The sequence below is a fragment of the Acomys russatus genome, chromosome 29, assembly GCF_903995435.1.
Source record: "Acomys russatus chromosome 29, mAcoRus1.1, whole genome shotgun sequence".
Classification (NCBI taxonomy): domain Eukaryota; kingdom Metazoa; phylum Chordata; class Mammalia; order Rodentia; family Muridae; genus Acomys; species Acomys russatus.
In genome coordinates, this window is record NC_067165.1 from 20,341,092 (window position 1) to 20,367,724 (window position 26,633).

The following is a 26,633-nucleotide window of genomic DNA, read 5'->3' on the forward strand; positions in this document are numbered from 1 at the left end:
CTTGCTGCCCCTGGCACCCTCAGATTTCTTTCTTACAGCACCCAGGACCACCAGCCCAGGTGTGGCACTGCCCACAGTGAGTGGGGGCCCTTCTACATTCATTGTCAATTAAGAAAATGCCCCACAGGCTTGCCTCCAGGCCAATCTGCCTGGGGGATTCTTTTTTCCCCAGCTGAGGTTTCTCTCCTCTCAGATGACGCCAGCTTGTGTGATAGCGACAGGACACTAACAAGCAAGAGATACACACCTGTAGCCTCAGAACCTGTGAGCCACAAGTTCAAGGTTAGTGTGAGCTACATAACAAACTTTTAAAATTTTTTTAATTTCATGTAGATTGGTATTTTGCCTGTCTGTGTGAGGGTGTTGGATCCTCTACAACTGGAGTTACAGACAGTTGTGAGCTGCCATGTGGGTGCTGGGAATTGAACCCGGGTCCTCTGGAGAGGAGAAGCCAGTGCTCTTAACTTCTGAGCCGTCTCTCCAGCCCAACATAGCTAACTCTGTGCCAGTCTGGGCTACATAGTGAGACACTGTCAGAGGAGGAAGAAGGAAGAGGAGGAGGAGAGAAAAGTCGATCATGCTGGGTGGTGGCGGTGGCAAAGCCTTTAATCTCAGCAACTGGGAGTCAGGCAGGTGGATGTCTGTGAGTTCAAGGCCAGGCATGTGTAGAGTGAGTTCCAGGACAGATAAGGCTTCACAGTGAAACCCTGTCTCAAAAAACAGACAAAAACAAGGCCAGTGATACAGCTCCAGGTACAGGTGCTTGCTGCACAACCCACATGGGAGAATGGGAGAATTAGCTCACGCAAACTGTCCTCTGACCTACACACAAGCACCACTGCAGGTGTGCGTTCACACACACCAGTAAGTGAACGTAACTAACAGAAGCAGCAGGGCCTGTTCAACAGGTTTGAAGTCCTAGGACACTGAGGCAGGAGGATCTCAAATTCAAGGCTAACCTGGGCAGCCTAGTGAAACTGTCCCAAAGGGTGGACTGTAGCTACTCAGCTGTGGAATGCTTGCCTAACATGAGGCGCCCTGGGTTCAGTCCCCAGTGCTGAAAAAAAGAACAGAACTCAAACGTGCACCCCCTTCCTGTCCCGACCCTGGGCGGCTTTGATCCCATACTTGAAATGCCAAAGCCTAAATTCTCATCGACCTCACCCACTCCATGGAAGCCTCTGATCCTCAGTAGGCTACACATTTTTCTAACCCCTGGCCTTGCCACTGGCATCCCCTGCTGTTTCCCCCAAGGCCCAACCATGTCAGTAAAGACTCCTCAGAATGCCCCCTCAGAGCCTTCACTCTATTCAGTTCCCTGCTCACCAGCCACCCATGTGATCAGTTAGTGGTTACCTCTCTCCTAGTTGTAGGCTCAATTTTCTTAACCAATATATTTTATTACAACTTATTAACCGAGTGTACGTCACTTATAACCCGACTAACCAAAACAATAGGAAATGAGGATTAAGGAACACAACAACAAAACCGTAAGGGTATCAGTTCCGAGGAGCAATTCTGGTGTAATCAGCAGTATTTCTTCTCTTGGAACTTGGAATTACCAGAACCTGGAACCTCAGCAGGAGCTGGAGCCCTGAAGCCTTCCCTTGAGCTGTTCTCTCTAGGAGCGTCTTGAAGTGAAGTGATGAACAGCCAAAACTATCCCAAGTCTCCAAAAGGCCCCGCCTCCAGTTTTCGGCTTATTTATATATCTCCTCCCAGAGTCTGTTCACGGGATCTTTTCAGCTGACAACAATCAAGCTCCCGCATGAGGTGGTTGGTCTTCTAGGGGATTAACCTCACCTGTTCTCTCACAAGACCGTTCCAATCCCACACTTGGGATCCTAAAAGACAGGTTTATCTCTCCTTCACCTAGTCAAATGTCAATACCCATAAATGGCCGTAGCATCCTTTTGTGTGTGTGTGTGTGTGTGTGTCCATTGTTGGAGTGGGAGGTGTTCATCCCAGTTGGGGGTTACCATTAGCATTTAGGGAGTAGGGACCAGGGACCCCAGACAACACATAAACAGGCAGATTCTACGTTAAAGGCAACATGAGAAAGGATGTCAGAGCCTAGAACCTACTAACTATATGGAGGGACTTTGGGTATACACAGAGAGAATTTTTGTTTGTTGAGACAGGCTTTTTCTCTGTATCAGTCCCAGATGTCCTGGAACCTGCTCTGTAGACCAAGCTGGCCTCAAACTCAGAGATCCGCCTTTCTCTGCCTCCCCACAGCTGGGATTGTGTGCCACACGCCCACCTGGTTTCAGGGACTGTAACTGCTATGGAAAGTGGAGGGAATTTGCACTTTGTTGTTCAGAACACCCACCACCCTCCCGGGAATAAGCATCAGCCTCAGACGACTGTCACCTTCCTAGCAATGGACCACTGTACAAATAGCTGCCATTTGGCTGGGTGTGGTGGCGCACGCCTTTAATCCCAGAACTTGAGAGGCAGAGGCAGGCGGATCGCTGTGAGTTCGAGGCCAGCCTGGTCTACAAAGTGAGTCCAGGACAGCCACGGCTAACACAGAGAGACCCTGTCTCAAAAAAACAAAACAAAAAACAAAATAAAAAAAAAATAGCTGCCATTTTTATATCATAGGACAGAATGACACGTCTCAGTTAGATGTGAAAGTTGGTATACTAGCCAAGTCTCATTTCCAGAGTATGAACAGCCAGTAGGACGCACCCAGAAAGGCAGCTGAATGTCTTGCCATGAGAAACTCCTCTGTGGGGCTCTGTCTCTACACAAGTCTTTCCTGGCTGGAAATGGTGGCCTGGGGTGCCACCTGCCAATCTACCAAGTCCAAGTCTCACCCCAGCCCCCCCCCCCCCCCCCCCCGCTGCTCCTGCCCCCACCACACCGGGGACTAGTACTGCTCCCAAGATTTTGCTGGGTTGCACAGGCCCAAGATCAAGGCTAAATTCATCGTCAATCAACAACCACCTCTACAAAGGAACTCCCTTCAGGACAGCACTTGCCTTCCTCCTTCTCCTCCTGAAGCCTAGGCCACCGCTTCCCTGAGTATCTGCCAGCCTGTCCCTGCTCTCTCTGCTTCTAGTCTAGCCCTGCTGTGACCAAGCCTATCTCGAGCCACTTTCCAAAGTGTGGAGTGCTTAATGACACTCTTCTCTTTCTTAGGACCCCCTCCTCCCCGCCCCGGGCATATCAATTCACTTACAATTAAAACCAAGCAAAAGCTCCCGGGTGGTCTCTCACTTACTCTCCTGAATGCTCTGTCTCTGTAAAGCCAGGCACTCCTAGCCCTTGTTCCTGCCTAGATCTTGGCATGGGCGCCCTCTACTCAGGACTCAGCTCTTACCTGGAGTGTCCTTGTAAGAGCTGCCCAATGAGGCGGGCGTGGGTGGCGCATGCCTTTAATCCCAGCACTCACTCGGAAGGCAGAGGCAGGAGGATCACTGTGAGTTCAAGGCCAGCCTGGTCTACATAAGCGAGTCCAGGACAGCCAAGGCTACACAGAGAAACCCTCTCAAAAAACAAACAGAAAGCTGCCCAACGTGTTCCTCGTCACTTCAATGGAGTCTACCACTTCCTCAGCACGTCACAGCCCCTAAGGGTGCCTGCCTCCTGAGGGCTTGCAACCTCTTTACTCTGAATTTCCCTTTTTTTTGGGGGGGGGGGAGGTTGTTGTTTTTATTTTTCGTTTTAGGACCAGCCAGGCATCTACTGACCAGGGGCTTGTATTCATCCCACTAAAATGCTGAAGCAGCATTAAAGGCAAATAGCTAAGAACACACAGGCTGAGAGGCTTCCATGTGCTCACAAAGCAGACTAAACAGTCACAAATACACCCAGGTGCGAGCCAGCCCGGTCCCTTCTCCATCTCCTCTTAGCCCCTACTTGAACCCAGGCTGGCTTGGAGAAGTCCAGGGTCTGCAGCTTGGACAGGGAGGGGGTTAATGGCCCTCAGGCCTCAGGCAGCACCTACAGCTATGCCTGCAATTTCCTCTTGCCATTCTTTTCCCTCCTCCTTTCCAAGAGTCCCGCCAAGGCGGCCTCCCCCTCACCCCGGCTCCAGCATGGGGAGGGAAGTGGGGTGGTGGCCAGGAAACTGGGCAGAAAAAAAGAGCCCAGCTGCAGATCCCCCAGCACACTTGTGTACAAGCCTTGAGCCCAGGTGGAAGCACACGTGTTGAGACTGGGAAGGACCGGCGGGCGGTGGCGAGCGTGGCGAGCAAAGCAGCTAAGACCTTCCCGGTATTTGCAGATGCAGAGGCCCTCCCCTCCACCCCCCGCTGGGGTCTGCAGTATGCTGGGACCTGGCTCACCGCCGAGTCCAACAATCATTAACCTTGGGTGACCACAGCAGCTGGACACACTCAACCGGAGCCCTGGGAGGAGGGGCTGACCAATAAGGACGAAGGGGTACTGGCTGACTCCGCCGCGTCTAGCAAGGGCTGGAGGGGCGAACGGGACCCGCCCTCATCGCAGGAAGAGCTAGGCACCGGGAAATATTTTGGAGCCTGCGCTCTAGGGCCAGAGAGTTGTGGGTTCAAGTCCTGCAGTGTAGCAAAGGGCAAGATCTTGATGATTCGGTCTTCGTTTGCAAATTGGAGATTTAATGATAGCCACACTCTATGGTTGGTAGGCTTAGCCTACGGAGGGGTGGGAGGGTAACTTCTGCCAGGCGCCCAGGCCTTAAGGATGTTTAGTAAAGAACCATGGTGTTGTTGTTAGTACTGGCGGGGGCGGCCCCTGTGAGCGGCCTCCCCAGCGGCTTCCTGTAGGGGAGCAGGGGCCGCCCCCTCTCCCCTTCCTCCAGGCGCTCTTCCTCCCGCCTCTCCGCCCCGCCCCGCCCCGTCCCTCCTCTTTCCTCGGAGGAAACTTTCCGCCGGCTGGCCCAACGCCGTGTTCGGCCGCACCGCGGTGCGAACCCGACTAAGGCAGACGGGGCGGCCCGGCCCGGGTGTATGCGGCCACCGGGGAGACGCAACTGCCGGGGCCAGGCTGCGGGACGCTGAAGGGTGAGTGAGCCGGGTCGAGGCCTTGCGGGGGGAGGGGTGCAGGAGGGAGGCGGCTGGGGAGCCTGAGGCACCGCCTCGCCCTTCCGTGCGCTGGGCCTCGCCTGGGGACCCCACGAGGGGGCGGAGCGTGTGCGGCCTCTCCTAGCTCCCGAGGATGGAGGGGCGTCTGCGGGGAAGCAAGGACTACTAGAGTGTAGATCTGCGACCAAGTAAGTGGGACCCCTCTCCCCAGGGTCTGGAGGACCTGCGCCCTGGAGGACTTGACCTAGGTGACCCCGCAGGCTAAGAGGCGAACTGCTCCCCAGCAGCATGGATGCCCCGAGGAGGGATATGGAGCTACTCAGCAACAGCCTGGCGGCCTTTGCGCACATCCGAGGTGAGGGCCAGACCTGGGGGCACGGAGCCCGTCCATCATTACCCAGGCAGCCCTCCACTTCCAGCTGCTATCTCTAGCTGCCTGTCCCTTGCTGCCCTTCCGTTCCTTTCCCCAAGCCTAGACCCTGGATCTCTCCCAGATGGGACGACTCCAGTTTATCAGGCCCTTCTGTGACTTCTGCTCCCTGCTCCCTAGCTAACCCAGAGAGCTTCGGCCTCTACTTCGTGCTGGGCGTCTGCTTCGGCCTGCTGCTGACTCTATGCCTGCTGGTCATCAGCATATCCTGCGCGCCTCGCACACGGCCCCGGGGCCCTGCTCCGCGCCGGGATCCTCGCAGCAGCACCTTAGAACCGGAAGATGACGATGACGACGAGGATGAGGACACCATGACGAGGCTGGGTCCCGACGACACCCTGCCCGGCCAGGAGCTGTCCACTGAGCCTGACGGGCCCCTTAGCGTCAATGTCTTCACGTCAGCGGAGGAGCTGGAGCGAGCACAGCGGCTGGAGGAGCGTGAGCGAATCCTTCGGGAAATCTGGCGTACTGGGCAGCCAGACCTGCTGGGCAGTGGCACGCTTGGGCCCGGAGCCACGGCCACGGGCACGCTGGGCCGAATGCACTATTACTGACACCCAGCCCCGCAGCTTGGGACCCAGACTACTGGACATGGGACTGAACCCTGGGCTGCCTCTGCCCCAACTCTCTTGGTGCTATTGGGGAGTGGATCAGCTAAGCACTCTTCACAGGGCAGGTGTGGGTGGAAAAAGAATGCCAGGTCCCACCTTCTCCCCCTGGTAATACAAATGACCAATGAAAGCTAGTCTGTGTGACCCAAGTCTTTCAGATTCAGTCTCTCGCTTGGTTGATACAGCTTTTAGCAGGCCCCCAAGGTCCAGCCTTGCAGAGGAGTTCTTTTTGCTGGTTGCACCCCCCCTTGGGGGGGCATCCATCCAACGCATGCTTCTGCTCACCCCACAGACCAAAAGAACCAGCCGGAGACACACCTTTGCACCCAGGGCAGGTATTTCTAGCATTCCTCACAAATATGTTTCCTACTGGGCAAGGCTTGGACAAATGTCGTCTGCCCTATGACCTGCCCTGGGACGTCATTGCAGTCACACAGGGAGGCCTAAGGCTCTGACCTTGATGCTAATTCTATTAGACTTTAGTGCCTCAACAGAGCAGAGTACGCTTCTGGGCCAGGAATCATTCCAAGTGAGTGGACAGAGGAGTGAGTTCCTTTGGGCAGAGGCTAACTGGGAGGAGCCGGGGCTCAGAGAAGGCTGGCTCCGCCCCCCTACCACACAGCTGGGTTCCTGAATTCAGTAGAGGGTCCTGGCCCCTGCACCCCGCACGCATCCAGCGCAGGGCTGACGTCCGAAGGAGACTACCCCCGCCCCCAACCATCCGGTGGATAAAAATAGCCTTGCACAGGCCTTGAGTATGGTAATGGGAGCCACATGTTGGCCAGATGTGGCCAAGAGAGAGCACCAGGAATGCGGAGGGGCGGTGTGCTGGCTGGTCCCGCCCCACTCGGGACCAGGCTGGTCTGAGTTCAGAGTTTTTACTTCCTTGGCGGTTCTCAAAAGTTACGTGCAAGGAACGGGTAGGCCGGAGCTGGATGGACGTCCCTCCGGGTCGGGCTGAGGTTTTGCCTAAACCCACCCTCATTCCGTCTGTGTCTGCTCGTGTTTGAAGGACTTTGGGTTCTTCTGCATCATCTGAACCTAGTAGGGAGAGGACATCAGTGACCAGAGCCACCAGCTGCTGCCCGCTGCCCGCCTGGGTCTGCATTCCACCCACCTCTAGCGCCTGGAGCTTCTCCTTCTCAGTCTTCAGCTCGTCCCAGACAACATTCATCTTCTGTCTGTGTATACGGGGTTCGGGTGAGACGCTGGACCCTTCCCTTCATCTCCCACCCTACCCCTTCCCGCATTACTGCCCACTTACTCCATCTTCGACTCCAGAAGCTCCAGGGCACTCTTTAATGACCACACCTCCTCCTTTAACGACTCTATATCCACGTTGCCATTCTTGCTTTTGGAAGAGATTAGTGAGGCCACGGGATAAAGTGTGGGAGCTTCTTCTTCTGGGCCTGGAATCTGGTTGACAGTATGTGGTACTTGGGGAGTCGGTACAGACTCTTTGGGAGGCACCTGCTTTTGGGGACCCACCCCTTCAGAAGGCAGCTCTTCATTGGGGGGTGCCTCGTTCGGGGTTGCCTCGTGTTTGGCTGGTGGCCCCTCCAGAAAATAGTCTTCTTCTACAGTAGACTGATGCTCAGCCTTGGACTGGGCTGGAGAGCTGTCCCCCCGGTTCATCTGACAGCAGCATCTCTCTAAGGAGTTAGGCTGATGGGGGTACTCTCCTGGCACCTGGGTGGCATTTGGGGATGATGCAAGAGACTCCCTCCCCTGTGTGGCTTCTTCCTGAGCCAAATGCTGGCATTCAGTGTTGTCTCTGGAAGGGTCCTTTTCAAAAACCATGTGCTCCGGCGTCAATATCTTTACTAGTGCAGGGCCGTTGTCCACATGAAGGGCCATCTTTGGCTCAAGGGCTTCATCCTTGGCTGGGGCTTCTACGGCAGGGGCCTCATCCACAGAAAGGACACCCTCTGGAGTGGCAGCCTTGGCCAGAGTGGTATTCTCTGCAGGGGGAGTTCTGTCAGATTCCGGGGCTTTCTCTGGAGCAGGGTCCTTTGGGGTGGAGCCTTTGTGAGGTGCCGAGATCCTCGCTGGAAGCCGGGTCTTATCTGGAGTGGAGGCCCTATTCATAGTGAGGGGCTTTCCGGGGCTTTTCTGTTCGTCGTCCTGTGGTGACGGTGGGGACAGGTTGGAAGCTGGATTCCTTAAAGGAACTTCCTCGTTTTTTGGGGTCTTTCACCCTTTTGCACAACACACCCGTAGGAACCATCTCCTCCCAGTCATCCCCCTTGCATCTGGCTCCTCACCTGAGTGGATGTGGAGTGCCCATTAGAAGCCTGATTTCTGTACCGCTTTCTCCCAGGCTGCCTGGGCCCCCTAGTGAGGAAACTGCCATTGGAGCCTAGGAGAGCGGAGGAGTTTCAGGGACCCACAGTTATCATCTCTGCCCCTCAGCCACCCTAATCCCTGTCTTCCACTGTAGGAAGGAAGCCCTTACCAGAGTCTCGGGACGGCTGTTTCTGGCTGTCCCCACTGGGTGTTGACGATGTCCTGGAACACATCAGCAACATGTGAGACGGGCAGGAGTACCTCCTCTGTGTCCTCCCTCCGCCTCAATGGCCCCTCCTCCTTACTTGGCTTTGCTTGGTGCAGAGGGAATGGCTACCAGCTTCTTCATGGTGGGTAGGGATGATCTGGGTGTCAACTTTTTTGATTCCTTAATAGAAGCTGGAAAGAGAGAGTTGAGTACTGTCCACCTGCCCAAGTCACTGGCTCCATGTGCCTGGTGCTGTGCATTGAAGACTGGACAGGAGATGAATTTCACTGGACTTTGGGAGGTCACACCTGGGCTTAGGGAACTGGCGAGCACCCCAAAGGAGCACACAGCAGCCAGCCACCAGAGAAGGCTGTGTGTGGGAGATAGCTCTCTATCCTGCCAAGTTTTCGATACATTTCTTGAAGATCTTTTCAGTCCTTATTTCTTTTTGGACCACCAATTCCCCTGACTCCTAACACATACCTTCTCCCCCCCCCCCCCCCACCCCCCCCCCAGCCCATGACAGGGTCACACTATATAGCTTTGGCTGTCCTGGAACTTCCTAGGTAGACCAGAGTTGTCTCGAACTCACAGAGATCCACCTGCCTCTGCCTCTAGAGTGCTGGGATTAAAGGCGTGTACCACCACGCCCGGCTTTACTTGCCCCCATTTCTAATCTCATGTTAGCTTCCATTGCTGCCTCACACCTTTAAAATGGTCTCACCTAGTCTTAGGGGTTTAATCATCATCAATAAACCGGTGACGCCCAACCTCCATCTCTGTGAGCTCTCAGCCATGTCTGCTGCCCTCTCGAACCAGTCACGAGTTCAGAGGGTGACTAGAGACTCAGCCTCACAAACAAAAGAACAAGCTCCTTTTGGAGAGCAGTCCGCAGCTACAGCGTGGCACCCCATGTGAGTTCCTGCCTCCCATAGCCTGAGCCTCTTCCTCATTTCTGCTGTTCTCGTGCCCCCCACTTATTTGCATGCATAAGACAGACTCATTTTTCTTTCTTTTTTCTTTTCTTTTTCTTCTTTTTCTTTTTTTTTTCTTTTTTCATTTTTTCTTTTTTGGTTTTTCGAGACAGGGTTTCTCTGTGTACCCTTGGCTGTCCTGGACTCACTTTGTAGACCAGGCTGGCTTCGAACTCACAGCGATCCACCTGCCTCTGCCTCCCGAGTGCTGGGATTAAAGGCGTGCGCCACCACGCCCGGCTCTCTTTTTCTTTTTTTTTTAAGACTCTGTTTCTCTGTATAGCTCTGGCTGTCCTGGAACTCGTTCTGTAGACCAGGCTGGCCTTGAACTTATAGAGATCCACCTGCCTCTGCCTCCCAAGTGAGCACCATCGGGCACTGCTGACTCATTTTTCTTTATTTATTTTTTAATTTACTATGTATACAGTGTTCTGCCTGCATGTAATGCCTGCAGGCCATAAGAGGCTACCAGATCTCATTATAGACGGTTGTAAGTCAACACGTGGTTGCTGGGAATTGAACTCAGGACCTCTGGAAGAGCAGACAGTACTCTTAACCGCTGAGCCATCTCTCCAGCCCTACCTAATTTTTCTTAATCCTTACATTTTCTTTTTTTTTTTAGATTTATTTATTATGTATACAGAGTTCTGTCTGCATGTACTGTACGCCTGCAGGCCAGAAGAGAGCACCAGATCTCATTACAGATGGTTGTGAGCCACCATGTTGTTGCTGGGAATTGAACTCAGGACCTCTGGAAGAGCAGACAGTGCTCTTAACCACTGAGCCATCTCTCCAGCCCCGAGCCTTACATTTTCTTAATCCTTACATTGCACTTCTAAAAAATTCAACAAGAGGGCTAGATAGATGAATCAGGTTAAGAGTACCAGTTACAATTCTGGTTACAAACTCGGGTTCGATTCTCAGCTCTCACATGGCAGCTCACCACCTGGGTTAGTCACTGAGCCTCATGTATTGCTCTTGCTGAGGTCTCAAGTTCAGTTCCCAGCACCCACATGAGGAGAGGGATGTCTCTTAACTGCCTTTAACTCTGTTTAGCTCCAGGGTGATCCAAGACTTCTGTAGGTACCAGTACTCCCATACATAAGACACAGAAATACAAGAAAAAGTAAATATATGTATGTATGGTTAGCTCTTTGGGGTCTCTTTTGGCTCAGGTTGTCCTAGAACTCACTATGTAGACTAGGACGTAAGTAGGTAAGTAGGGCAGGAGACAACTTGGGGAGTCATTTCTCTCCTTCCAGGTGAGAACCAGGGATCAAAGTCAAGGCCATCACAAGGCTTGGTGTCTTCACCTCCTGAGCCCCCTCACAATCTTAACTGAGCGATCTGGAATGTCATGGTGCATGCCAGGAATCCCAGCCCCAGGAGCTAGAGGTAGTTCAAGGCCAGCCTGGGCTATGTTGTAACACCATGTATAAAAATAAGTATTAAACAGAAATCCTGTCTCAAAAAACCAAAAGTATTTTTTTTTTAAATTTAAAAAACCAACAAACAAAATGCTCAGAGTGAGTCACATGAGGGTGACAATGACATTGGAGAGAGCGGAGGGAGCTCCTCTCATACATGGACAAAAGTCCATTGACAGCATGTTGTAATATGTACAGGCTTTGATTGCCTGCTCTGTTTCTTGCTTAGTGATGTAAGAACTTGGGCAGGTGAACCTTGTACCCCAGTGTCCTCATCCACAAGGCATGGGTAACAGTAAGAACCTTCTAGGGCTACGCTGAGGCCTCAGTGACTCAATACATATGTGCTATGTGCTTGGCTGCCTGACAGAACTCGGTACAGTTAACCCTGAATTCTCCTACTTACTATTTATCTAAGGACTCTGTATTGCCCTTCCACTAGAGAGCAATTATATATTCCTTAGGACTGTTTTCTAGCACTTTGGGATTTAAAAGAAGCTAGGAGTGGGTCTGCAGAGATGGCTCAGCAATCAAGAGGACCCTGGGTTAGATTCTCAGCACCCACATGGCTTTACAACCATCTGTGATTTTAGGGGATCCAAGACCCTCTTTCTGGCCTCCATGGGCACTAGGCACAAACATGATGCAAAGACATATATGCAAGCAAAGCATGCATACACATAAAATAAACGAAGGAGTGAGAGTGTAATTATTCAAATAGAGCCAGGGGTGGTGGTGCACACCTCTGATCCCAGCACTCGGAAGGCAGAGGCAGGTGGATCTCTTATGAGTTTGAGGCCAGCCTGGTGTACAGAGCAAGTTCCAGCACAGCCAGGGCTACAACAGAGAAATCCTGCCTCAGAAAACAAAAACAAAAAACAACTGGGGGCTGGAGAGATGGCTCAGTGGTTAAGAGCACCGCCTGCTCTTCCAAAGGTCCTGAGTTCAATTCCCAGCAACCACATGGTGGCTCACAACCATCTATAATGAGATCTGATGCCCTCTTCTGGCCTGCAGGTGTACATGCAGACAGAACACTGTATACATAATAAATCTTTAAAAACAAAAACAAATAACTGAGGCCAGAAAGTGGTGTCCTGCTTTCATTTCTGTTGCTGGGACAAATGCCTTGATAAAAGCAACACAGGGACAATGGGCTTGTTCTGTTTCCAACTCCAGGTTACAGTTTATTACCACCAGGAAGTTAAAGCATGGACACTTCAAAGCCACAGACAAGAGCAGAGAGAAAAGAAATACACAGATCCTTCCCCGCTTGCTGTCAGCCAGTTTCCTCCTCTTAGGCTGTTCTGGACTCCCTTGCCTAGGAAAAGTGTTACCCCCAGAATGCACTGGGTCTTTCTGTGTCAATTAACAACCAAGACACAGCACAGATGCTGAACTGTGTGACTCAGCTGTGGCTCCTGAGCTTGGGGTCAGTGATATGGAACAGGGTCCCAGGCTCTTCTCCTTATGAACAGGCCTTAAGCTCAGTCACCCTGTGTCACCTTTTCTTGGGATAACCAAGTGGCTGGTGGGAGTTGGTGTCCTCTGGCTGCTGGACTTGCTTTGTAGACTAGGCTGGCCTCGAACTCACAGAGATCCACCTGCCTTTGCCTCCCTGAGTGCTGGGATTAAAGGCATGCACCACCAAGCCTGGCTCCAATCAGTGTTCTTAAGGAGATGGTGCCTAAGTCCTCTCCCTGACAGGCAGCTGAGAAGATGGACAGAAGACAAGAAGAGGAGCGTATCTGCTCCAGGGCATATCAAGGTAACAGGAGGAGAGTTTGTGCTCCACAGTGTTCCTCCCCATGGCTGCTCATTCCTTCCTCCAGCTTGGCCCACAGAAGGGAAAGGCAGTGCCAGGTGGGGGAGGGATGCGGGTGCAGGTGCTGCTTCCCTGGCTGAGAGGAGCAGCAATTTCACAGCTGAAGGCAGTGACACCCCAAACACAACCAACCCACCTCACCTCTAAACGGTACACCTCACCAAAACACAAACCTGTACATCAAAGGACAACACTAACAAAGGGGCTGGAAAGATGGTTCAACAGTTAAGAGCACTGGCTGCTCTTCCAGAAGTCAGAGTTTCACTTCCCAGAATCTACAAAGGGATTCAAATCTGTAACTCCAGATCCAGGGGAATCTGATGCCCTCTTCTGGCCTCTAGAGGTACTGCATGCATGTGGTACACAGACATACATGCAGACACAATACACACATTAAAAACACACACACCCCACCAGTGGGTGGCACATGCCTTTACTCCCAGCACTTAGGCAAAGGCAAGCAGATCTCTTTGAATTTGAGGCCAGCCTGGTCTACAAAGTGAGTCCAAGACAGCCAAGTCTAACACAGAAAGACCACTTCTTGAAAAACCAAAATAAAAACTAGGCATGGCGGCACACGCCTTTAATCCCAGCATTCGGGAGGCAGAGGCAGGTGGATCTCTGTGAAGTCGACAGAGACTTCCAGGACAGCCAAGGCTACACAGAGAAACCCTGTTTCAAAAAACCAAAATAAATAAATAAATAAATAAAAATAGAATGAAAATCCATCCTACTGGATAGAAAAAAGTTTTACAAAATGACAGACTATATCATCATCATCACCACCGCCACCCATCTTTGGTGTACTGGGGCTTGAAGGTAGGGCCTGCCTCATGCTTGCCAGACACACAGCTATAGTTCCAGGCCTAGACTTTCATCTGGTACACAAAAGAACCCCCGTAACTCAGTAGTAAAGGACACAACCCAACTAGAAAGACCCCACAGAGCCAATAAAACACAGGAGAAGCTTCTCAGCACCAAGAGATCCCCGAAGGCATGCCCACCAAAATCCCAAGATGCCCTCCCATCCACCACCTCGGTTCTGATGGAGACATTAAGGAGCATGGGGGTGTGAATGCGGGGAACCTGAGCTCTTCAGACACTGCTGGGGAGGGGGCTGGGAGGAGGGGCAGGAGGATCAAGAGTTCAAAGCTAGCCTGGACTAGGTAAGTGAGCCCCTGTGTCAACGACCCAAGGCCTAGGGTTGCAGCTCAGCATCAGAGCCCTGGGACTTTGTACATTGAAATAAAGGGTGGAGGAGCAGGCTGGATAAAGTAGTTAAGAGCACTATGTGCTATAGCAGAGGCCTGGAGTTCAATACCCAACATCCACATGAGGCTTACAACTGTCTGTAACTCTAGTTCCAGAGGATCCAACACCACCTTCTGGCACAGACATGCATGCAGGCAAAACACTCATACACATAAAATAAAAACAATTAAGTCTTTTTTTTTTTTTTCTTTTTTGGGGGTGTGGGGTGTGGTTTGAGACAGTTTTCCTGTGTAGTCCTGGCGGTCCTGGAACTCACTCTGTAGACCAGGCTGGCCTCAGACACAAAGATCTGCCTGCCTCTGTCTCCTGAGTGCTGGGACTAAAGGTGTGGGCAACCACAACTGGCTCAAAATAACCAAGTCTTAAAAGAGTAAGAAAAAAGGCCAGGAGCAAGAGAGATAGTAATGTGGGCTGTAAAGATGGCTTAGAGGTTAAGAGCACTGGCTATTCTTTGAAAGGTCCTGAGTTCAATTCCCAGCAACCATGTGGTGGCTCACAACCATCTATAATGAGATCTGGTGCCCTCTTCTGGAGTGTAGATGTACCTGCAGGCAGAGCACTGTATACATAATAGAGATAGTAACGTGCTTGCATAAGGACATTCAGTAGTCCCCAGCCTAGATAAAACACTGGCCATTGTGGAGCATGCTTGTGATCCCAAAGCCTGGGAGGTGGAGACAGAATGCCTAGGGTTCAGTGTCTAGTCACCCCAGCCCAGTCGGCAAGGTCCAAGTCCTAGAGAGAAGGGAGAGTGACAGAGGAGTATAGACAAAGTCAACTTCTAGCCCGTCATGTGCACTAACAGATGAGTACATCCACATATGACCATGTACACACGCACACGCACACACACACACACAGAGGATATGGTCAGTGGGGGAAAGTCCTTGCCATGCAGGTGTAAGGACCCGACTTTGGATTCCCCAGAACTCACATAACATGCATCTATAATCAGAGGGACTCGGGCTGGAGAGATGGCTCAGCGGTTAGGGGTACTCACTGCTCTCTCTTATAGAGGGCCTCGGTTCGATTCCCAGCACCCATATCAGATGCATACACACATATGTATGCATACACAAAAAATAAGTTAAAAAAAAAAGACAAACAAAACAAGTACATCAAGATGGAAGGTGGAGGCAGGAGAATACCCAGACGCACAAGTAAGTCCATCTCAATCAAGGTAGAAGGCACCCAGGGCTGACACCCGAGCCTCCACGCACAAGCCTCTCACACACACATGCAGACACAGAGGCTAACAAAGTAGTGGGGAAACGTACAATCCTTTTGAAAGATTCAGATAAACAATTTGGGAAAATCCAATGCCAATTTTTGATTAAAATCCCTAAGTGTATAGGCTTGAGATACAACTAAAATGACAGAGTGCTGGCCTAGCATCCAAGAGGTCCTGGGTTCAATTCCTTAATACAAAAACCAACCCTAAGCATGAACAAGATAAGACAGAACACACACTGCTGAGGGGGGGAAAGGAAGCATCCATTTGCAACCAGGCATGTTGGCACCCACCTGTAATTTAATATTTGAGAGGTGGAAATGGGTGGATTAAGAGCTCAGGGTCAGAGCCGGGCGTGGTGGCACACGCCGGTAATCCTAGCACTCGGGAGGCAGAGGCAGGTGGATCGCTGTGAGTTCGAGGCCAGCCTGGTCTACAAAGTGAGTCCAGGATGGCCAAGGCTACACAGAGAAACCTTGTCTTGAAAAACCAAAAAAAAAAAAAAAAAAAAAAAAAAGGAAAGAAAAGGAAAAAAAAGAGTTCAAGGTCAGCTTGAGGCTACATGAAACCCTATCTCAAAAGAAAATAAGAACAAAAATAAAAAATATAGAAGCAAGTCATAAACTGAAAACCTGGGCAGGCTTTTTTTTTTTTAATTATATGTGTATGAGTGTGTTGCCGGTATGTATGTACATATGTATGTGTGTATGCATGTACACCACATGCGTGCACAACAAGCAGGGCTCATATCTTCTAGAACTGGAGTGAGACAGTTTGACCACCATGTGGACACTGAGAACCAAACCTGAGTCTTTGGCAAAACCAGTGCTCTTAGCCGGTGATGGTAGCAAACATCTTTAATCTTAGCACTCAGGAGAGAGAGGCAGGTAGAACTCTGAGTTCGAGGCCAGCCTGGTCTACAGAGTGAGCTCCAGGACAGGCAGGACTACGCAGAGAAACCCTGTCTGGGGCGGGAGGGGAGCTGACCATCCATGTCATGTCTCTGCTCTTTGGCTACAATCCGGTGCCAACAATGATCACTCGGGGCTGGAGAACAGCACGTTGGTTAAGAGCGTGTCCAGAGGACCAGGTTCAGTTGCCGGCACCCGCACAGTGGTTCACACTGATCTGTGACTCTAGTAGCAGGGGCTCTGATGCCCTTCTCTGCCTCTGTGGGCACTGCATGCATGTGGTACACAGACATATGTTTGGTGTAAACAAAACTTAATATTGAGTCGTGGCCATTTAAGATAATAATCCCAACTTATAAAATCTTAACTTACCAATTTTTTTCTATCGAAAAATTGTTTTACTTGAGATAATTTGGTTTTGTTTATTAAATAATTGCTTTGTATTGTTTACGTTTGAATCAAATATACAAAGTTTATTCTATGTGGAAGCAGGAATAGCAAGCAGATGTTCATTCATATTCGTTCCTTGGATGCTGACTTTTTGTTTTGTTTGAGACAGGGTTTCTCTGTGTAGCCTTGGCTGTCCTGGACTCACTTTGTAGACCAGGCTGGCCTCAGACTCACAGCGATCCACCTGCCTCTGCCTCCTGAGTGCTGGGATTAAAGATGTGCGGCAGCAATGCCCAGCAGATGCTAACTTTTGAGGTCTTTTTTTGTTTGTTTGTTTTCATTTTGGTTTCTCTATGTCGCCTTGGCTGTCCTAGATGCGATTTGTAGACCAGGCTGCCAGCACGCCGGGCTTGACTTTTGAGGTCTTTTACAAAGCTTCCAGGCACTTGTTCCTTATGTAGGAGTCTGATAACAGCTAATTACAGTGGCCTTAGCCCTCTACAGAGCTCTGGTGTGTGTGTGGTTCAGCTGATTGTACATTTGCATTTAACTCATGGTAACCTTGATGTAAAAGTTTTGGGGGCTTGAAGGGTGGCTCAGGGGTTAAGAGCACACAGTGCTCTTGCGGAGGACCTAGGTTCAGTTCCCAGCAACCACATGGTGGCTTAAACCATCCAACTCATCCCTACTTCTTGTCACTCTAGACATTGTTTCTGGGACCAGAACTCAAGACAGCTGGACAGAAGCCTTGTAGGCGTCAGTTCACAGAGCAACAGTCCTCCAGGGAACCTTAGAGGACTTTCAGCTCCAGCTCCCTGGATGCTAAGGATGGCTGGCATCTGTGCCTTCCACATCAGCAAACTTTAACTGGTTTGAGATGGAGCCTAGAAAAAAAAAAAATCAACCAGAAACCTCTTGCTATGTAAGGGCCCCTGGTTTCCTCCCCCTTCGACTCTCTCTTCCCTCATTACTCTCATATTTAGGTTCTACTTTCTTTCAGAGGTTTTACTTTACTGAACTTTGTAGGCATAAGGCTATTGTGTAGTTTGAATTCTGATTTCTGTCTTGATGTTGTGTAAACACTGCTCTCCAATTTTCCCTGGCGTGCCAATAAAGCAGCTTACCTCTGAGCAGGGGAGAGAATAGGGCTGGACTTCCTGCCAGCCAGGGTGGGGCTGGGGGAGTTAGGAGAGGAGAGTGGTGGGGGCGGCATTCAGCCAAGAATAGAGGTCCAAGGAAGGTCAGAAGGAAGGAGCTGGAGCTGAGGAAAGCTACAAAGTGTAAGTATGGCTGGGGTGTTTGCTGGGAGTAAGGCAAAACAGCATAGAGGGTTAAGAACAGACTTAAACTGCTCAAGATTGTGTTGTGAAGCCTTGTATTATAAAAAAGTCTCAATTATTTGCGTGACAGCCAGGTTAACAGATGAGCTGAGAAACAAACACTGTTTTATATAAAATTAACTTCAACAGAACGTCACCCCATACCGAAACAAAATGTTCCCCATGAATTCCCCAAAGAGTCCTCACTCTGTAACAGCTCCATTTGCTCCTGATACAGCTACACAAAGGCCTTTTAGACGCTGTGGAGAAACTGGCTAAAAGGGACCTCCATCCCTTTCACCCCAGGCCGGTACAATTCTTGACATTTTTCTCCTGTTCCCTTCCACGGATGCTCTGAAGCTCCCTACTCCTCCTGCTAGCTCATTTGGTGCAACAGTCCCAGCAATGGCACCAGTCACTGTCACCCTGAAATCGACTCTATGCCCACTTTCCCTCAGAGACTCACTCCGTCTGTCTCTCCCGCCTCGGCTCCTCTCCTCAACTTTCCCAGAGACTCTCTCAGCTCTACTCTGTAAGCAAATCATGTGCTCACAGCTCCCTAATGACTATTTTCCAAGTCTCTTCAGAAACACAGAAAGGCAACTACCTCATCCCTCAAAGCTGATGATCACGTAAGACTTTCCTGCAGCTACAGGCCTGAGGACCTCCTTCCTACAACTATCCCCTCCAGCGAAAACACTCCTCAGCAGAAAACAGCTATAATATCCCTTTCCTGCATTTTTTGTCATTATTATTTTATTTATTTATTTTTGGTTTTCAAGACAGGGTTTCTCTGGGTAGCCTTGGCTGTCCTAGACTCACTTTGTAGACCAGGCTGACCTCAAACTCACAGTGGATCTGCCTGCTTCTGTCTTCTGAATGCTAGGATTTGTCATTATTTTTCTAGACAGGGTTTCTGTGTGTAGCCCTGGCTGTCCCAGAACTCACTCTGTAGACTAGTTTGGTCTTGAACTCAGAGATCTGTCTGCCTCTGCCTCCCAAGTGCTGGGATTAAAGGTGTGCACCACCACCACCACCTAGCCAACTATCTTTATATGGTCTCAGAGTTACTAAATGATAGTTTCCTGCTCACAGACTGTATTTTCCGGTTTCCTTGAGGACTACAGAAGTCATTTTTGTCCCTATAAGAGGCCATATTCCATCTCCTGTAGGTATTTTGGCCATTTGCATGTGAGGTGACAAAGATGCCCCCCTTGCTGAGACTAAACATGGTCCTGCCTAAGGTCTGACCAAGTCTCTCTACAGCTGCTTTTTAAAAAAATTTTTTTTTGGTTTTTCCCAGACAGGGTTTCTCTGTGTAGCCTTGGCCATCCTGGACTCACTTTGTAGACCAGGCTGGCCTCGAACTCACAGCGATCCGCCTGCCTCTGCCTCCTGAGTGTTGGGATTAAAGGTGTGTGCCACCACGCCCGGCTTCACACGGTTCTTACAAGGGCCTTGACTCTTCCCTCCCTGAGAGGAGGCAGTTCCTATGGTGTATGGGTCCAGTGGGGAACTACAAGTGTTTATGGACAACTAGAAACTGATGGATCTCCCATAGAACAGCCATGCTCCCCAGTCACCTACCTGAGTCCCGAGATATAATTTTCCGTGGGATCAGCTTCCTGACCTAGACAGTAAAGAAATATTAGAATCTAAGGACAAGTCCCAACACTTCTAGGTCTAGCCTCATTTAGGGATAACCCTCCAAGGGGGGAGGTCCAAGGAGTTCCATAGCTCCTGTTGTTCGTGTGTGTGTGTGTGTGTGTGTGTGTGTGTGTGTGTGTGTGTGTGTAAAATGCATGCACCTGTATGTAGGCATAAAGTTGATATAGGGTGATTTTTTTTTTTTGTTTTGGTTTGTTTTGGTTTGTTGAGACAGGGTCTCTCTGAGTAGCCTTGGCTGTCCTGGACTCACTTTGTAGAACAGGCTGGCCTCGAACTCACAGAGATCCACCTACCCTTGCCTCCCAAATGCTGGGCTTAAAGGTGTGGGCCACCACCTGATCTAGGGAATCTTTCTTCCTTAAATATTTATTTATTTATTTATTATGTATACTGTGTCTAGCTTTGCATGTACATCTGCAGGCTAGAAGAGGGCACCAGATCTCATTATAGATGGTTGTGAACCACCATGTGGTTGCTGGGAATTGAACTCAAGACCTTTGGAAGAGCAGTCAGTGTCCTTAACCTAACCCCTGAGCCATCTCTCCAGCCCTAGCGAATCTTTCTTGATCCCTCTTTTACCTAATTTTTTTGTTTGCTTGTTTTTTTGAGACAGGGCTTCTCTGTGCAGCACTAGCTGTCCTGGAACTCATTCCATAGACAACGTTGACCTCAAACTCAGAGATCCACCTGCCTCTGCCTCCCAAGTGCTGGGATTAAAGGTGTACACCACCATGCTGTTTTCTACTTAATTTTTAAAAAAGCCTTATTTTTAATGTATACACAGTCGGGTGTGGTGGCGCACGCCTTTAATCCCAGCACTCAGGAGGCAGAGGCAGGTGGATCACTGTGAGTTCGAGGCCAGCCTGGTCTACAAAGTGAGTCTAGGACAGCCAAGGCTACACAGAGAAACCTTGTCTCGAAAAACCAAAAAAAAAAAAAAAAAAATGTATAGGATTAATGTATACACTGTTCTTCCTACATGTGCAACTGCAGGCCAGAAGAGGGCATCAGATCACATTATAGATGGTTGTGAGCTACCATGTGGTTGCTGGGAATTGAACTCTGGACCTCTGGAAGAGCAGATAATGCCCTTCACCTTCAGCCCCTCTACTTAATTTTTTTTTAAGGTAGAGTCTCCCAGTTAAACAGAGCTCAGAGCTCACCGGTGTGGCTTGTTTTGCCTCCTCTCTGCCTCCCTGAGGCTGGAAACAGAGGAACTGCCATATTCACTTGCCATTTTTGTGTGTTGGGAGGAGGGGTCCTGTTTGAGCAGCCACTTTAACCCTGAACCACATCTTTTCAGCTTATCCCTATGTTTTTAGAGAGTTATGTATCCCTGTATCTAGTGATCCAGAAAATCCATGACCTCTGACTTTTCTCTTCCCTAATTATTATTTTTTTTAAAAAGATTTATTTACTATTTATACAGCATGTGTGCCCGCAGGCCAGAAGAGGGCACCAGATCTCACTATAGACAGTGCTCTTAACCTCTGAGCCATCTCTCCGGCCCCTCTCTTCCCTAAATTTTGAGACAGGGCTTCTCTGTGTAGCCCTGGCTGTCCTGAATTTTGTTCTTGTCTATGCCTCCCGAATGCTGGGACTAAAGACATGCAACCACCAGACCCAGTTTCCCTGATTTATTCATTTATTTATTTTTAAGAGCCTTTCCTCTCTCCTCCCAGCTCCTGGATCTATACTTACTGGGGGTGGTGGGAGCACAAAGTTGTCTGGGAAAACTCCTCTTCTGCCTTGGCATTCTCCTTCCCACCAGCCCTTATCCTCTGTTGTCTGGTGGGGAAAGGAGGGGTGGGGTGGGGGTGAGCAACGCTGAAGTTCTTCTTGCGTGGGTCCCACGCCTTACCCTTCCGTACTCCCCTAATCCTCTCACACCTTTCTCAGAACTTTCACCAGGTCTCCCTTGTGCAGCGCCAGCTCGTCGGGGGCCTCAGGCTGGTAGTCAAACAGAACCCTGCAGGTCTCAGGGCAGGGAGCTAAGAGAAGGCGATTGACTGTGTAGCCCCTCCCCCATTAGCCAGGGACTCCCTCCCACAAGGGGGGGGGGGGACCTGATGCTGTGGGAGGCCCTCTTTGGCTAGATGCTCACCTGTCCGCAGGTAGTCTGGAGGGCTGTCATAGGTCAAGCTGCTCAGCTATTAAGAGCAGAGGGAGGAGAGAATAAGACCAGCCTCAAACTATTTTGAGAACTGCCCTGCTGCACCCACCTTGCCCCAGTTTACCTTAGGAGGTCTCTGTGGATTAGGGTGGATTGAAGGCATGTCTGTGTTTCCAAGGCCTGGAGGGGGAAAATGAGATTAGGAAGGTGCTAGTTTAGCTAGGTCATGGGAGAGGGCCAAAGGGGTCACAGGGTCGGGGGTGGTGGGGTGGTGGTGGTGTCACTAGGAAGATCACTGAAGATTGCAGAGTCTGGTCCCAGGGGATCACAGGGTCACGGTCTCACTTGGGGACCCACTGTCCAGCAATTCCACAAAGTTGGATGGGAAGGCTCCCAACTGCCCGTTCTTCTTCCCCAGCCACCAGCCGTCCTCAATCTGGGGAGGGGGAAGGATGCGGGAACATCTGGTTCTGCGCAAGAGGAACTGAAGCGTCCACCCTCGATTCTGCCCAAGGACTGCGTCCTCCCCTGCTGCCTCCCTTCCCATCATCCCTCCCCCCCTTCACTCTCTTCTGTGTGAAGATCTCCAGCATCTTCTTCCAAGTCCTCTCACACCCCCTCACCTCCTTTATCACTTCCACAATCTCCCCAGTTTGAAGCTTCAGCTCGTCTGCCTGCTCTGGACTGTAGTTGAACTTCACTTTGCACCATATTTGGGGGCCTCGAGAGCTGACAGGATGACCTAGGCCAGACAAGCAGGGGAGCAGCTCAAGCCCAGTCAGAAGCACTGGGGAAGGGGTGGGAACCCCAGCACTCCCTTTAGTAGCTTCAGGCCCCGCCCTCCAGCGAAGCATTGTACTTGGAGCCAATCAGAGAGCTGCAAAAATACCTCCGGGGCCCCACCCATAGCCGTCACGCGCTACGCGACCAGTGAGCCCCACCCACCGGCCCAGCGCCCGACTCACCGCGGAGACGCGCACAGCGCGGTCTGGGCTCAGTGACGCCCCGCAGGGCCTCGGGAATCTCCTGGGAAAATCACACCGAGCGGCGCTCAACACGAGGCCCGAGGCTGGGGCCGGGCCCGGGCCCGCTCCCGCTCGGCCTCATCCTCACTGGCCTTACCTGCACTAGGCGCCTGGGGAAGAGACCAAGGCGGCCCCGCAGCTCCCCATGCAGCCAACCCCAAGCTGGCCCCGCGCGCACCTGCCGGACCAAATCCCCCGGTTCCAGACTCAGCTCGTCCTCTGTCTGAGCACGGTATCTGGCCAGGACCAAGACCTCTGAGGGCAGAGAGCGGGCTAAGAAAGACCGAAGAACGTCCCTCGACTCTGCCCTTCAGAAAGTGGGGTGCAAAAGAGCCACCCCGAACCCCGCACACATACCCATGACTTCTGGGGCGCCCTGCACAGCCTAGCCGCCAGGCTGATGGCGGAGTATTAGGTGCACGGAGGGCGGGCCGTGGACTGGATGAGGCGGGGACTCGAGTCATAGGCCAGGATCCAGATGCAAGGAGTGGGCGGCCTGGCTCAGCAGGTTGGGCCCCGACTCCAAAAGTAGTCCAGGGTCTCAGGCCAGGGCTGGGTAACAGCTCCCCAAGAGATCTTTCACAACTACGAAATCCTAATCTAGCCAAGTGCCCAACCTAGGCCAAGGCCACTCTTCACGTCCTTTATAGATTTCCTGGCCCATCCTCTTCTGGCTTGCAAGTTCTTAGCTGCAGGGGAAGGTGTCGAGAGGTACATACCAGGGTGGGGCCATTCCCGTGAAAGTGGCCCCAGATGGAGAAAGTGGTGGCTCTTGTCTCTGAAAGGCTATGGCTGGTATATTCCAAAGTTCAAAACTACACTTTGACTCATTGGGATCCTGACAATTATTGCAGATTCTCCTTGGGAAAAGGCAGGAAACCAACTTCTAGTAAGTCTAGTCAAGCCCAGGACTGGCAGAGTCTAAAGGTTAGGGCCCACCCACCAACTGGCTGCCAGTTGGGCTAGGCTCACCTGTAAGTAATCTTCCTGCTGGGTGAACATAACACTGCAGCCTTGACCAAGGCCCCCACCACGAAGGAAGCCAAAGTCCTGGCTGATGGCACAGTAATCAAGTTTGGTTCTTGGAGGTGTCAAAAACAGAAAGCAGCGACTCCACTGAGAACAATAGGGATGTCTTTCCAAAGAAGGAAGAGCACATGGGATAAGGATTCAGCTGTGTAGGTTTCAAGAAACTTCTGTGGGAGGAACCTACCAACCCAGCATCACTCACAAAGGCATTAGGAGGACAACGAACACAGTCCATTTATATCTGTCACTTCATTTATTGTTTTTATTTGCAGGAGGAGTTGAAACAAAAATTTAAGGGTGTTTTTCTTTTCTCCCCTAAACATGAATCATTCAAGTAAAACCAACTTAACCATAGAAATTAGCAAAGTAAGGGGAAGTAAGCACAACAACCCAAGAGCAAAGGCTGGAGGAGGAGGAGGAGGTTACAATCAGCAGAGAACATAGGCAAGTTGCGGTGGTTCATCTGCTTGGGACCACCTCCCCGGAAAGCAAGCACAGGACCCTTTCATGAGGATAACCCCCCACCCCAACATCTGAAAATGTTTCAACTCAAAATTAAGGTTAAAAAGAGAAAACAGGAAAAAACCAAAACCACACAACCCCACAAACCACCCAGCCATAACCACCATCCTTAATCGATCAAAGGAGTTTCATTTTATAAAAAGATTAATAAAAAATATTGAAAAAAGTATCTTCTCATCTTATATTTGTAAAGATAATAGAATTCAGAAGTTCTTAGAAAACAGACCAGAAACTACCCTCCAGTTTCCACCCCCTTTGCTGAGGACCAGCAGGACTACAAAGTGTGGGGCACTGGAGCTGCTGGTGGAGAATGGGACGCCCAGCCCAGGAGAAAGCAGACAAGAGCAGGTGCATGGGAGGCTGGGAGCATGGCTGTGGAGAACAGGGAACACAAGGTGGTCAGAAAGGCCTTAAACTCCTCCTAACATACAAAACTGGTTTTTACAAAGATCCAAGCAGTTTGGTCCCAAACTGAGGTGAACACTTCAATGTTTATTCACATGCTTTGTTTTCTCTTAAGAATCAAAAGTTGCCCAAATTAAAATCTTTCTGCTAATATTACTACATATCCCTTTAAAAGAAAGGAAAAAAAAAAAAAAAAAAGAGGGGAGGAGGGGCTCTTTTAAATGGGGGTAGGAAGAGACTGAAAGCCAAGCTCACCCTCTTAGTTCCAAAGGAAATGAAATTAAGAAAACTTGGTTTCTAATGGGGAAGAGACCAAAAGAAAAGGAAAGGGGAAAAAAAAAAATCCAAGCATCAGCATCATTCTCCCTACCCTGCCCCCACCCCACACACCAACAAATGAGAAACAGCGGAGCCCATTGTGTTGTGGTCTGCTCAAGACATGGGCCTGATCCTAGGTTCTGTGCCAGAGTTCTCTGTCCAGCGGGACAGCACCGGGATAGCTGTCATAGGGTCCTGTGTGGCTGGTGGGTTGTGGGGTGGGGTTTTCAGGATCTTCTTGAGGCTCCTTGTTTAGCTCCACCAGCCTCTCCCAGTGCCTTTCTCTCCTGGGCAAGGGCTCAAGAGTGGCCCCTACTCAGCTGTGGGCTGTAAACTGTCCTTCTCTTCTCTGTTTTCTGTCCCACTCTCATCATCTTCAATCTCTCCTTCCTCTCCACTGAACTTGTCGTGGGCCCACTTGGGGCTGGTACTGGACTTCCGGAACATGAACCGGCCCCGACCCCGGGGGAAGGCTCCTCGTCCTCGTCCTCGGCTCATCCACTTGTCACTGCCCTCACCTTCCCGGTCATCATGCTGCAAGGAAAGTAAACTGGCTTTAGTGCTGGCACTCTCTTCTTTGTACCCACCCAAAAGGGCCAGAGAGGCAGTGCCTCAGCCTCCTTTTCTGGCCCTTCCCCCACTCCAAACTGCCACAGGCTCAGATCCAAGAGTATCATTGGATACTACCCAAGGAACTCTAAGGCAACAGTGTGGACATCACAACAGAAGTCACTGAGAGACCAGGAGGCATCTCATCTAACCCTGTCACCATCATTATCATGTTATTTAGAATACCATCTCTTAAGAAGCTCTAGAAAGCTAATCATACTAACATGTAGTGGAACTGGACCATTAGACAATGAACACAGAGGACATACCCGGGGCTTCAGCACTTTCCAAATCACCCACCCCAGGCTGACCTCTTGTAGCACAGCCCCTCTTCAGTTGTATTAAAAAGACAGTGTATCACAGGAGGAAAAGCACCTACATCCTAAACAATCCCTGCTCTGACAGCCTCCATAGCAGAGAGATAACCAAAAGGCGAAAACCCATACTAACAACTAATGATTAGACTCTTTTCTCTTTTTTAAAGCCATCCACAGTCTTAGGCTTAGTTAAGCTGCCAGCTGCTGCTGTCCAAGGTTGCAGTGTGCCACATGATAAGATCAGATGGGCAGTGTTCTCAGGTGGCAACAGAAGCAAGGGCCATTACAGGGCCTTTCACAGCACCCCACACCTACTCAGGCCCTCTAAAAGCTTCAAACTGGCTCCCAGCAATTGGGCACAACCCTCAAGAATCACACAGGCTTGGATATAGGCCTGCTGAATCACAGCAAGGCTAAGAGAGTGAGTGCCTAGGGAAAAGCCCAGAACAGCATGAGAACCAGCCACACTTACAGATCTTTTTCTTTCCTCAAGTAGGTCTACAACTTTCTTGTCAATATAGTAGTAGAGGGTGACAGAGGCCGGGGTGATTGAGGAGTCAAAGTTCACAGGACAAGAAAGGCAGCAACCCGCCCACCCCCCCCCAACCCGGGTGCCCCGCCAACCCCAAGGGTTTTTCTATGTAGTCTTGTCAGTCCTGAACTCACTTTGTAGACCAGGCTGGCCTCAAACTCACACAGATCTGCTTCCCTGAGTGCTGGGATTACAGGCC

At 50.7% G+C, this 26,633-nt stretch overlaps 3 protein-coding genes across 4 annotated transcripts in view; 1 reads left to right on the forward strand and 2 right to left on the reverse strand.

Moving 5' to 3' along the window:
• The first annotated feature begins 4,317 nt into the window (after window positions 1-4,317).
• On the forward strand, window positions 4,318-6,215 carry Eva1b (eva-1 homolog B). The gene is made up of 3 exons (XM_051171882.1): window positions 4,318-4,991; window positions 5,224-5,367; window positions 5,563-6,215. The coding sequence occupies exons 2-3, from the start codon at window positions 5,301-5,303 to the stop codon at window positions 5,994-5,996; spliced, it is 501 nt and encodes a 166-aa protein (XP_051027839.1). The 5' UTR covers window positions 4,318-4,991; window positions 5,224-5,300; the 3' UTR covers window positions 5,997-6,215.
• A 211-nt stretch (window positions 6,216-6,426) lies between these two features.
• On the reverse strand, window positions 6,427-23,321 carry Sh3d21 (SH3 domain containing 21). 2 transcript variants are annotated; one of them, XM_051171883.1, is made up of 16 exons: window positions 23,060-23,321; window positions 22,800-22,957; window positions 22,643-22,703; window positions 22,301-22,419; window positions 22,023-22,113; window positions 21,802-21,857; window positions 21,669-21,714; window positions 21,455-21,555; window positions 21,266-21,352; window positions 19,484-19,526; window positions 8,645-8,738; window positions 8,509-8,561; window positions 8,318-8,412; window positions 7,318-8,177; window positions 7,171-7,234; window positions 6,427-7,094 (listed from the first exon to the last, which is right to left on the reverse strand). In XM_051171883.1, exons 1-16 carry the CDS (start codon window positions 23,061-23,063, stop codon window positions 7,035-7,037), a joined length of 1,992 nt encoding a protein of 663 aa, XP_051027840.1. In that variant the 5' UTR covers window positions 23,064-23,321; the 3' UTR covers window positions 6,427-7,034. The 2 variants fall into 2 exon arrangements, with proteins under 2 accessions (XP_051027840.1, XP_051027841.1); XM_051171884.1 differs by lacking the exons at window positions 22,023-22,113; window positions 22,643-22,703; window positions 22,800-22,957; window positions 23,060-23,321 and having other exon boundaries at window positions 22,301-22,550.
• A 1,555-nt stretch (window positions 23,322-24,876) lies between these two features.
• The window catches only part of Thrap3 (thyroid hormone receptor associated protein 3), a 40,686-nt gene continuing 38,929 nt past the window's right edge, over window positions 24,877-26,633 (reverse strand). The window contains exon 11 of the mRNA XM_051172056.1: window positions 24,877-25,510. Coding sequence (XP_051028013.1) covers window positions 25,289-25,510 — 222 coding nt within the window. The 3' untranslated portion in view covers window positions 24,877-25,288. The remainder of the gene's footprint in view (window positions 25,511-26,633) is intronic.

Bases quoted from the DNA above. Each gene is read 5' to 3' on its own strand.
- Sh3d21 (XM_051171883.1), bottom strand. The intron at 21,858-22,022 runs GTGAGACCGTGA...TTCCCCCTCCAG, and splicing joins GCTGGACAGTGGGTCCCCAA to GCCTTGGAAACACAGACATG. The intron at 8,562-8,644 runs GTAAGGAGGAGG...GATGTGTTCCAG, and splicing joins TCTGCACCAAGCAAAGCCAA to GACATCGTCAACACCCAGTG.
- Eva1b (XM_051171882.1), top strand. From the start codon at position 5,301: ATGGATGCCCCGAGGAGGGATATGGAGCTACTCAGCAACAGCCTGGCG. The intron at 5,368-5,562 runs GTGAGGGCCAGA...CCTGCTCCCTAG, and splicing joins GGCCTTTGCGCACATCCGAG to CTAACCCAGAGAGCTTCGGC.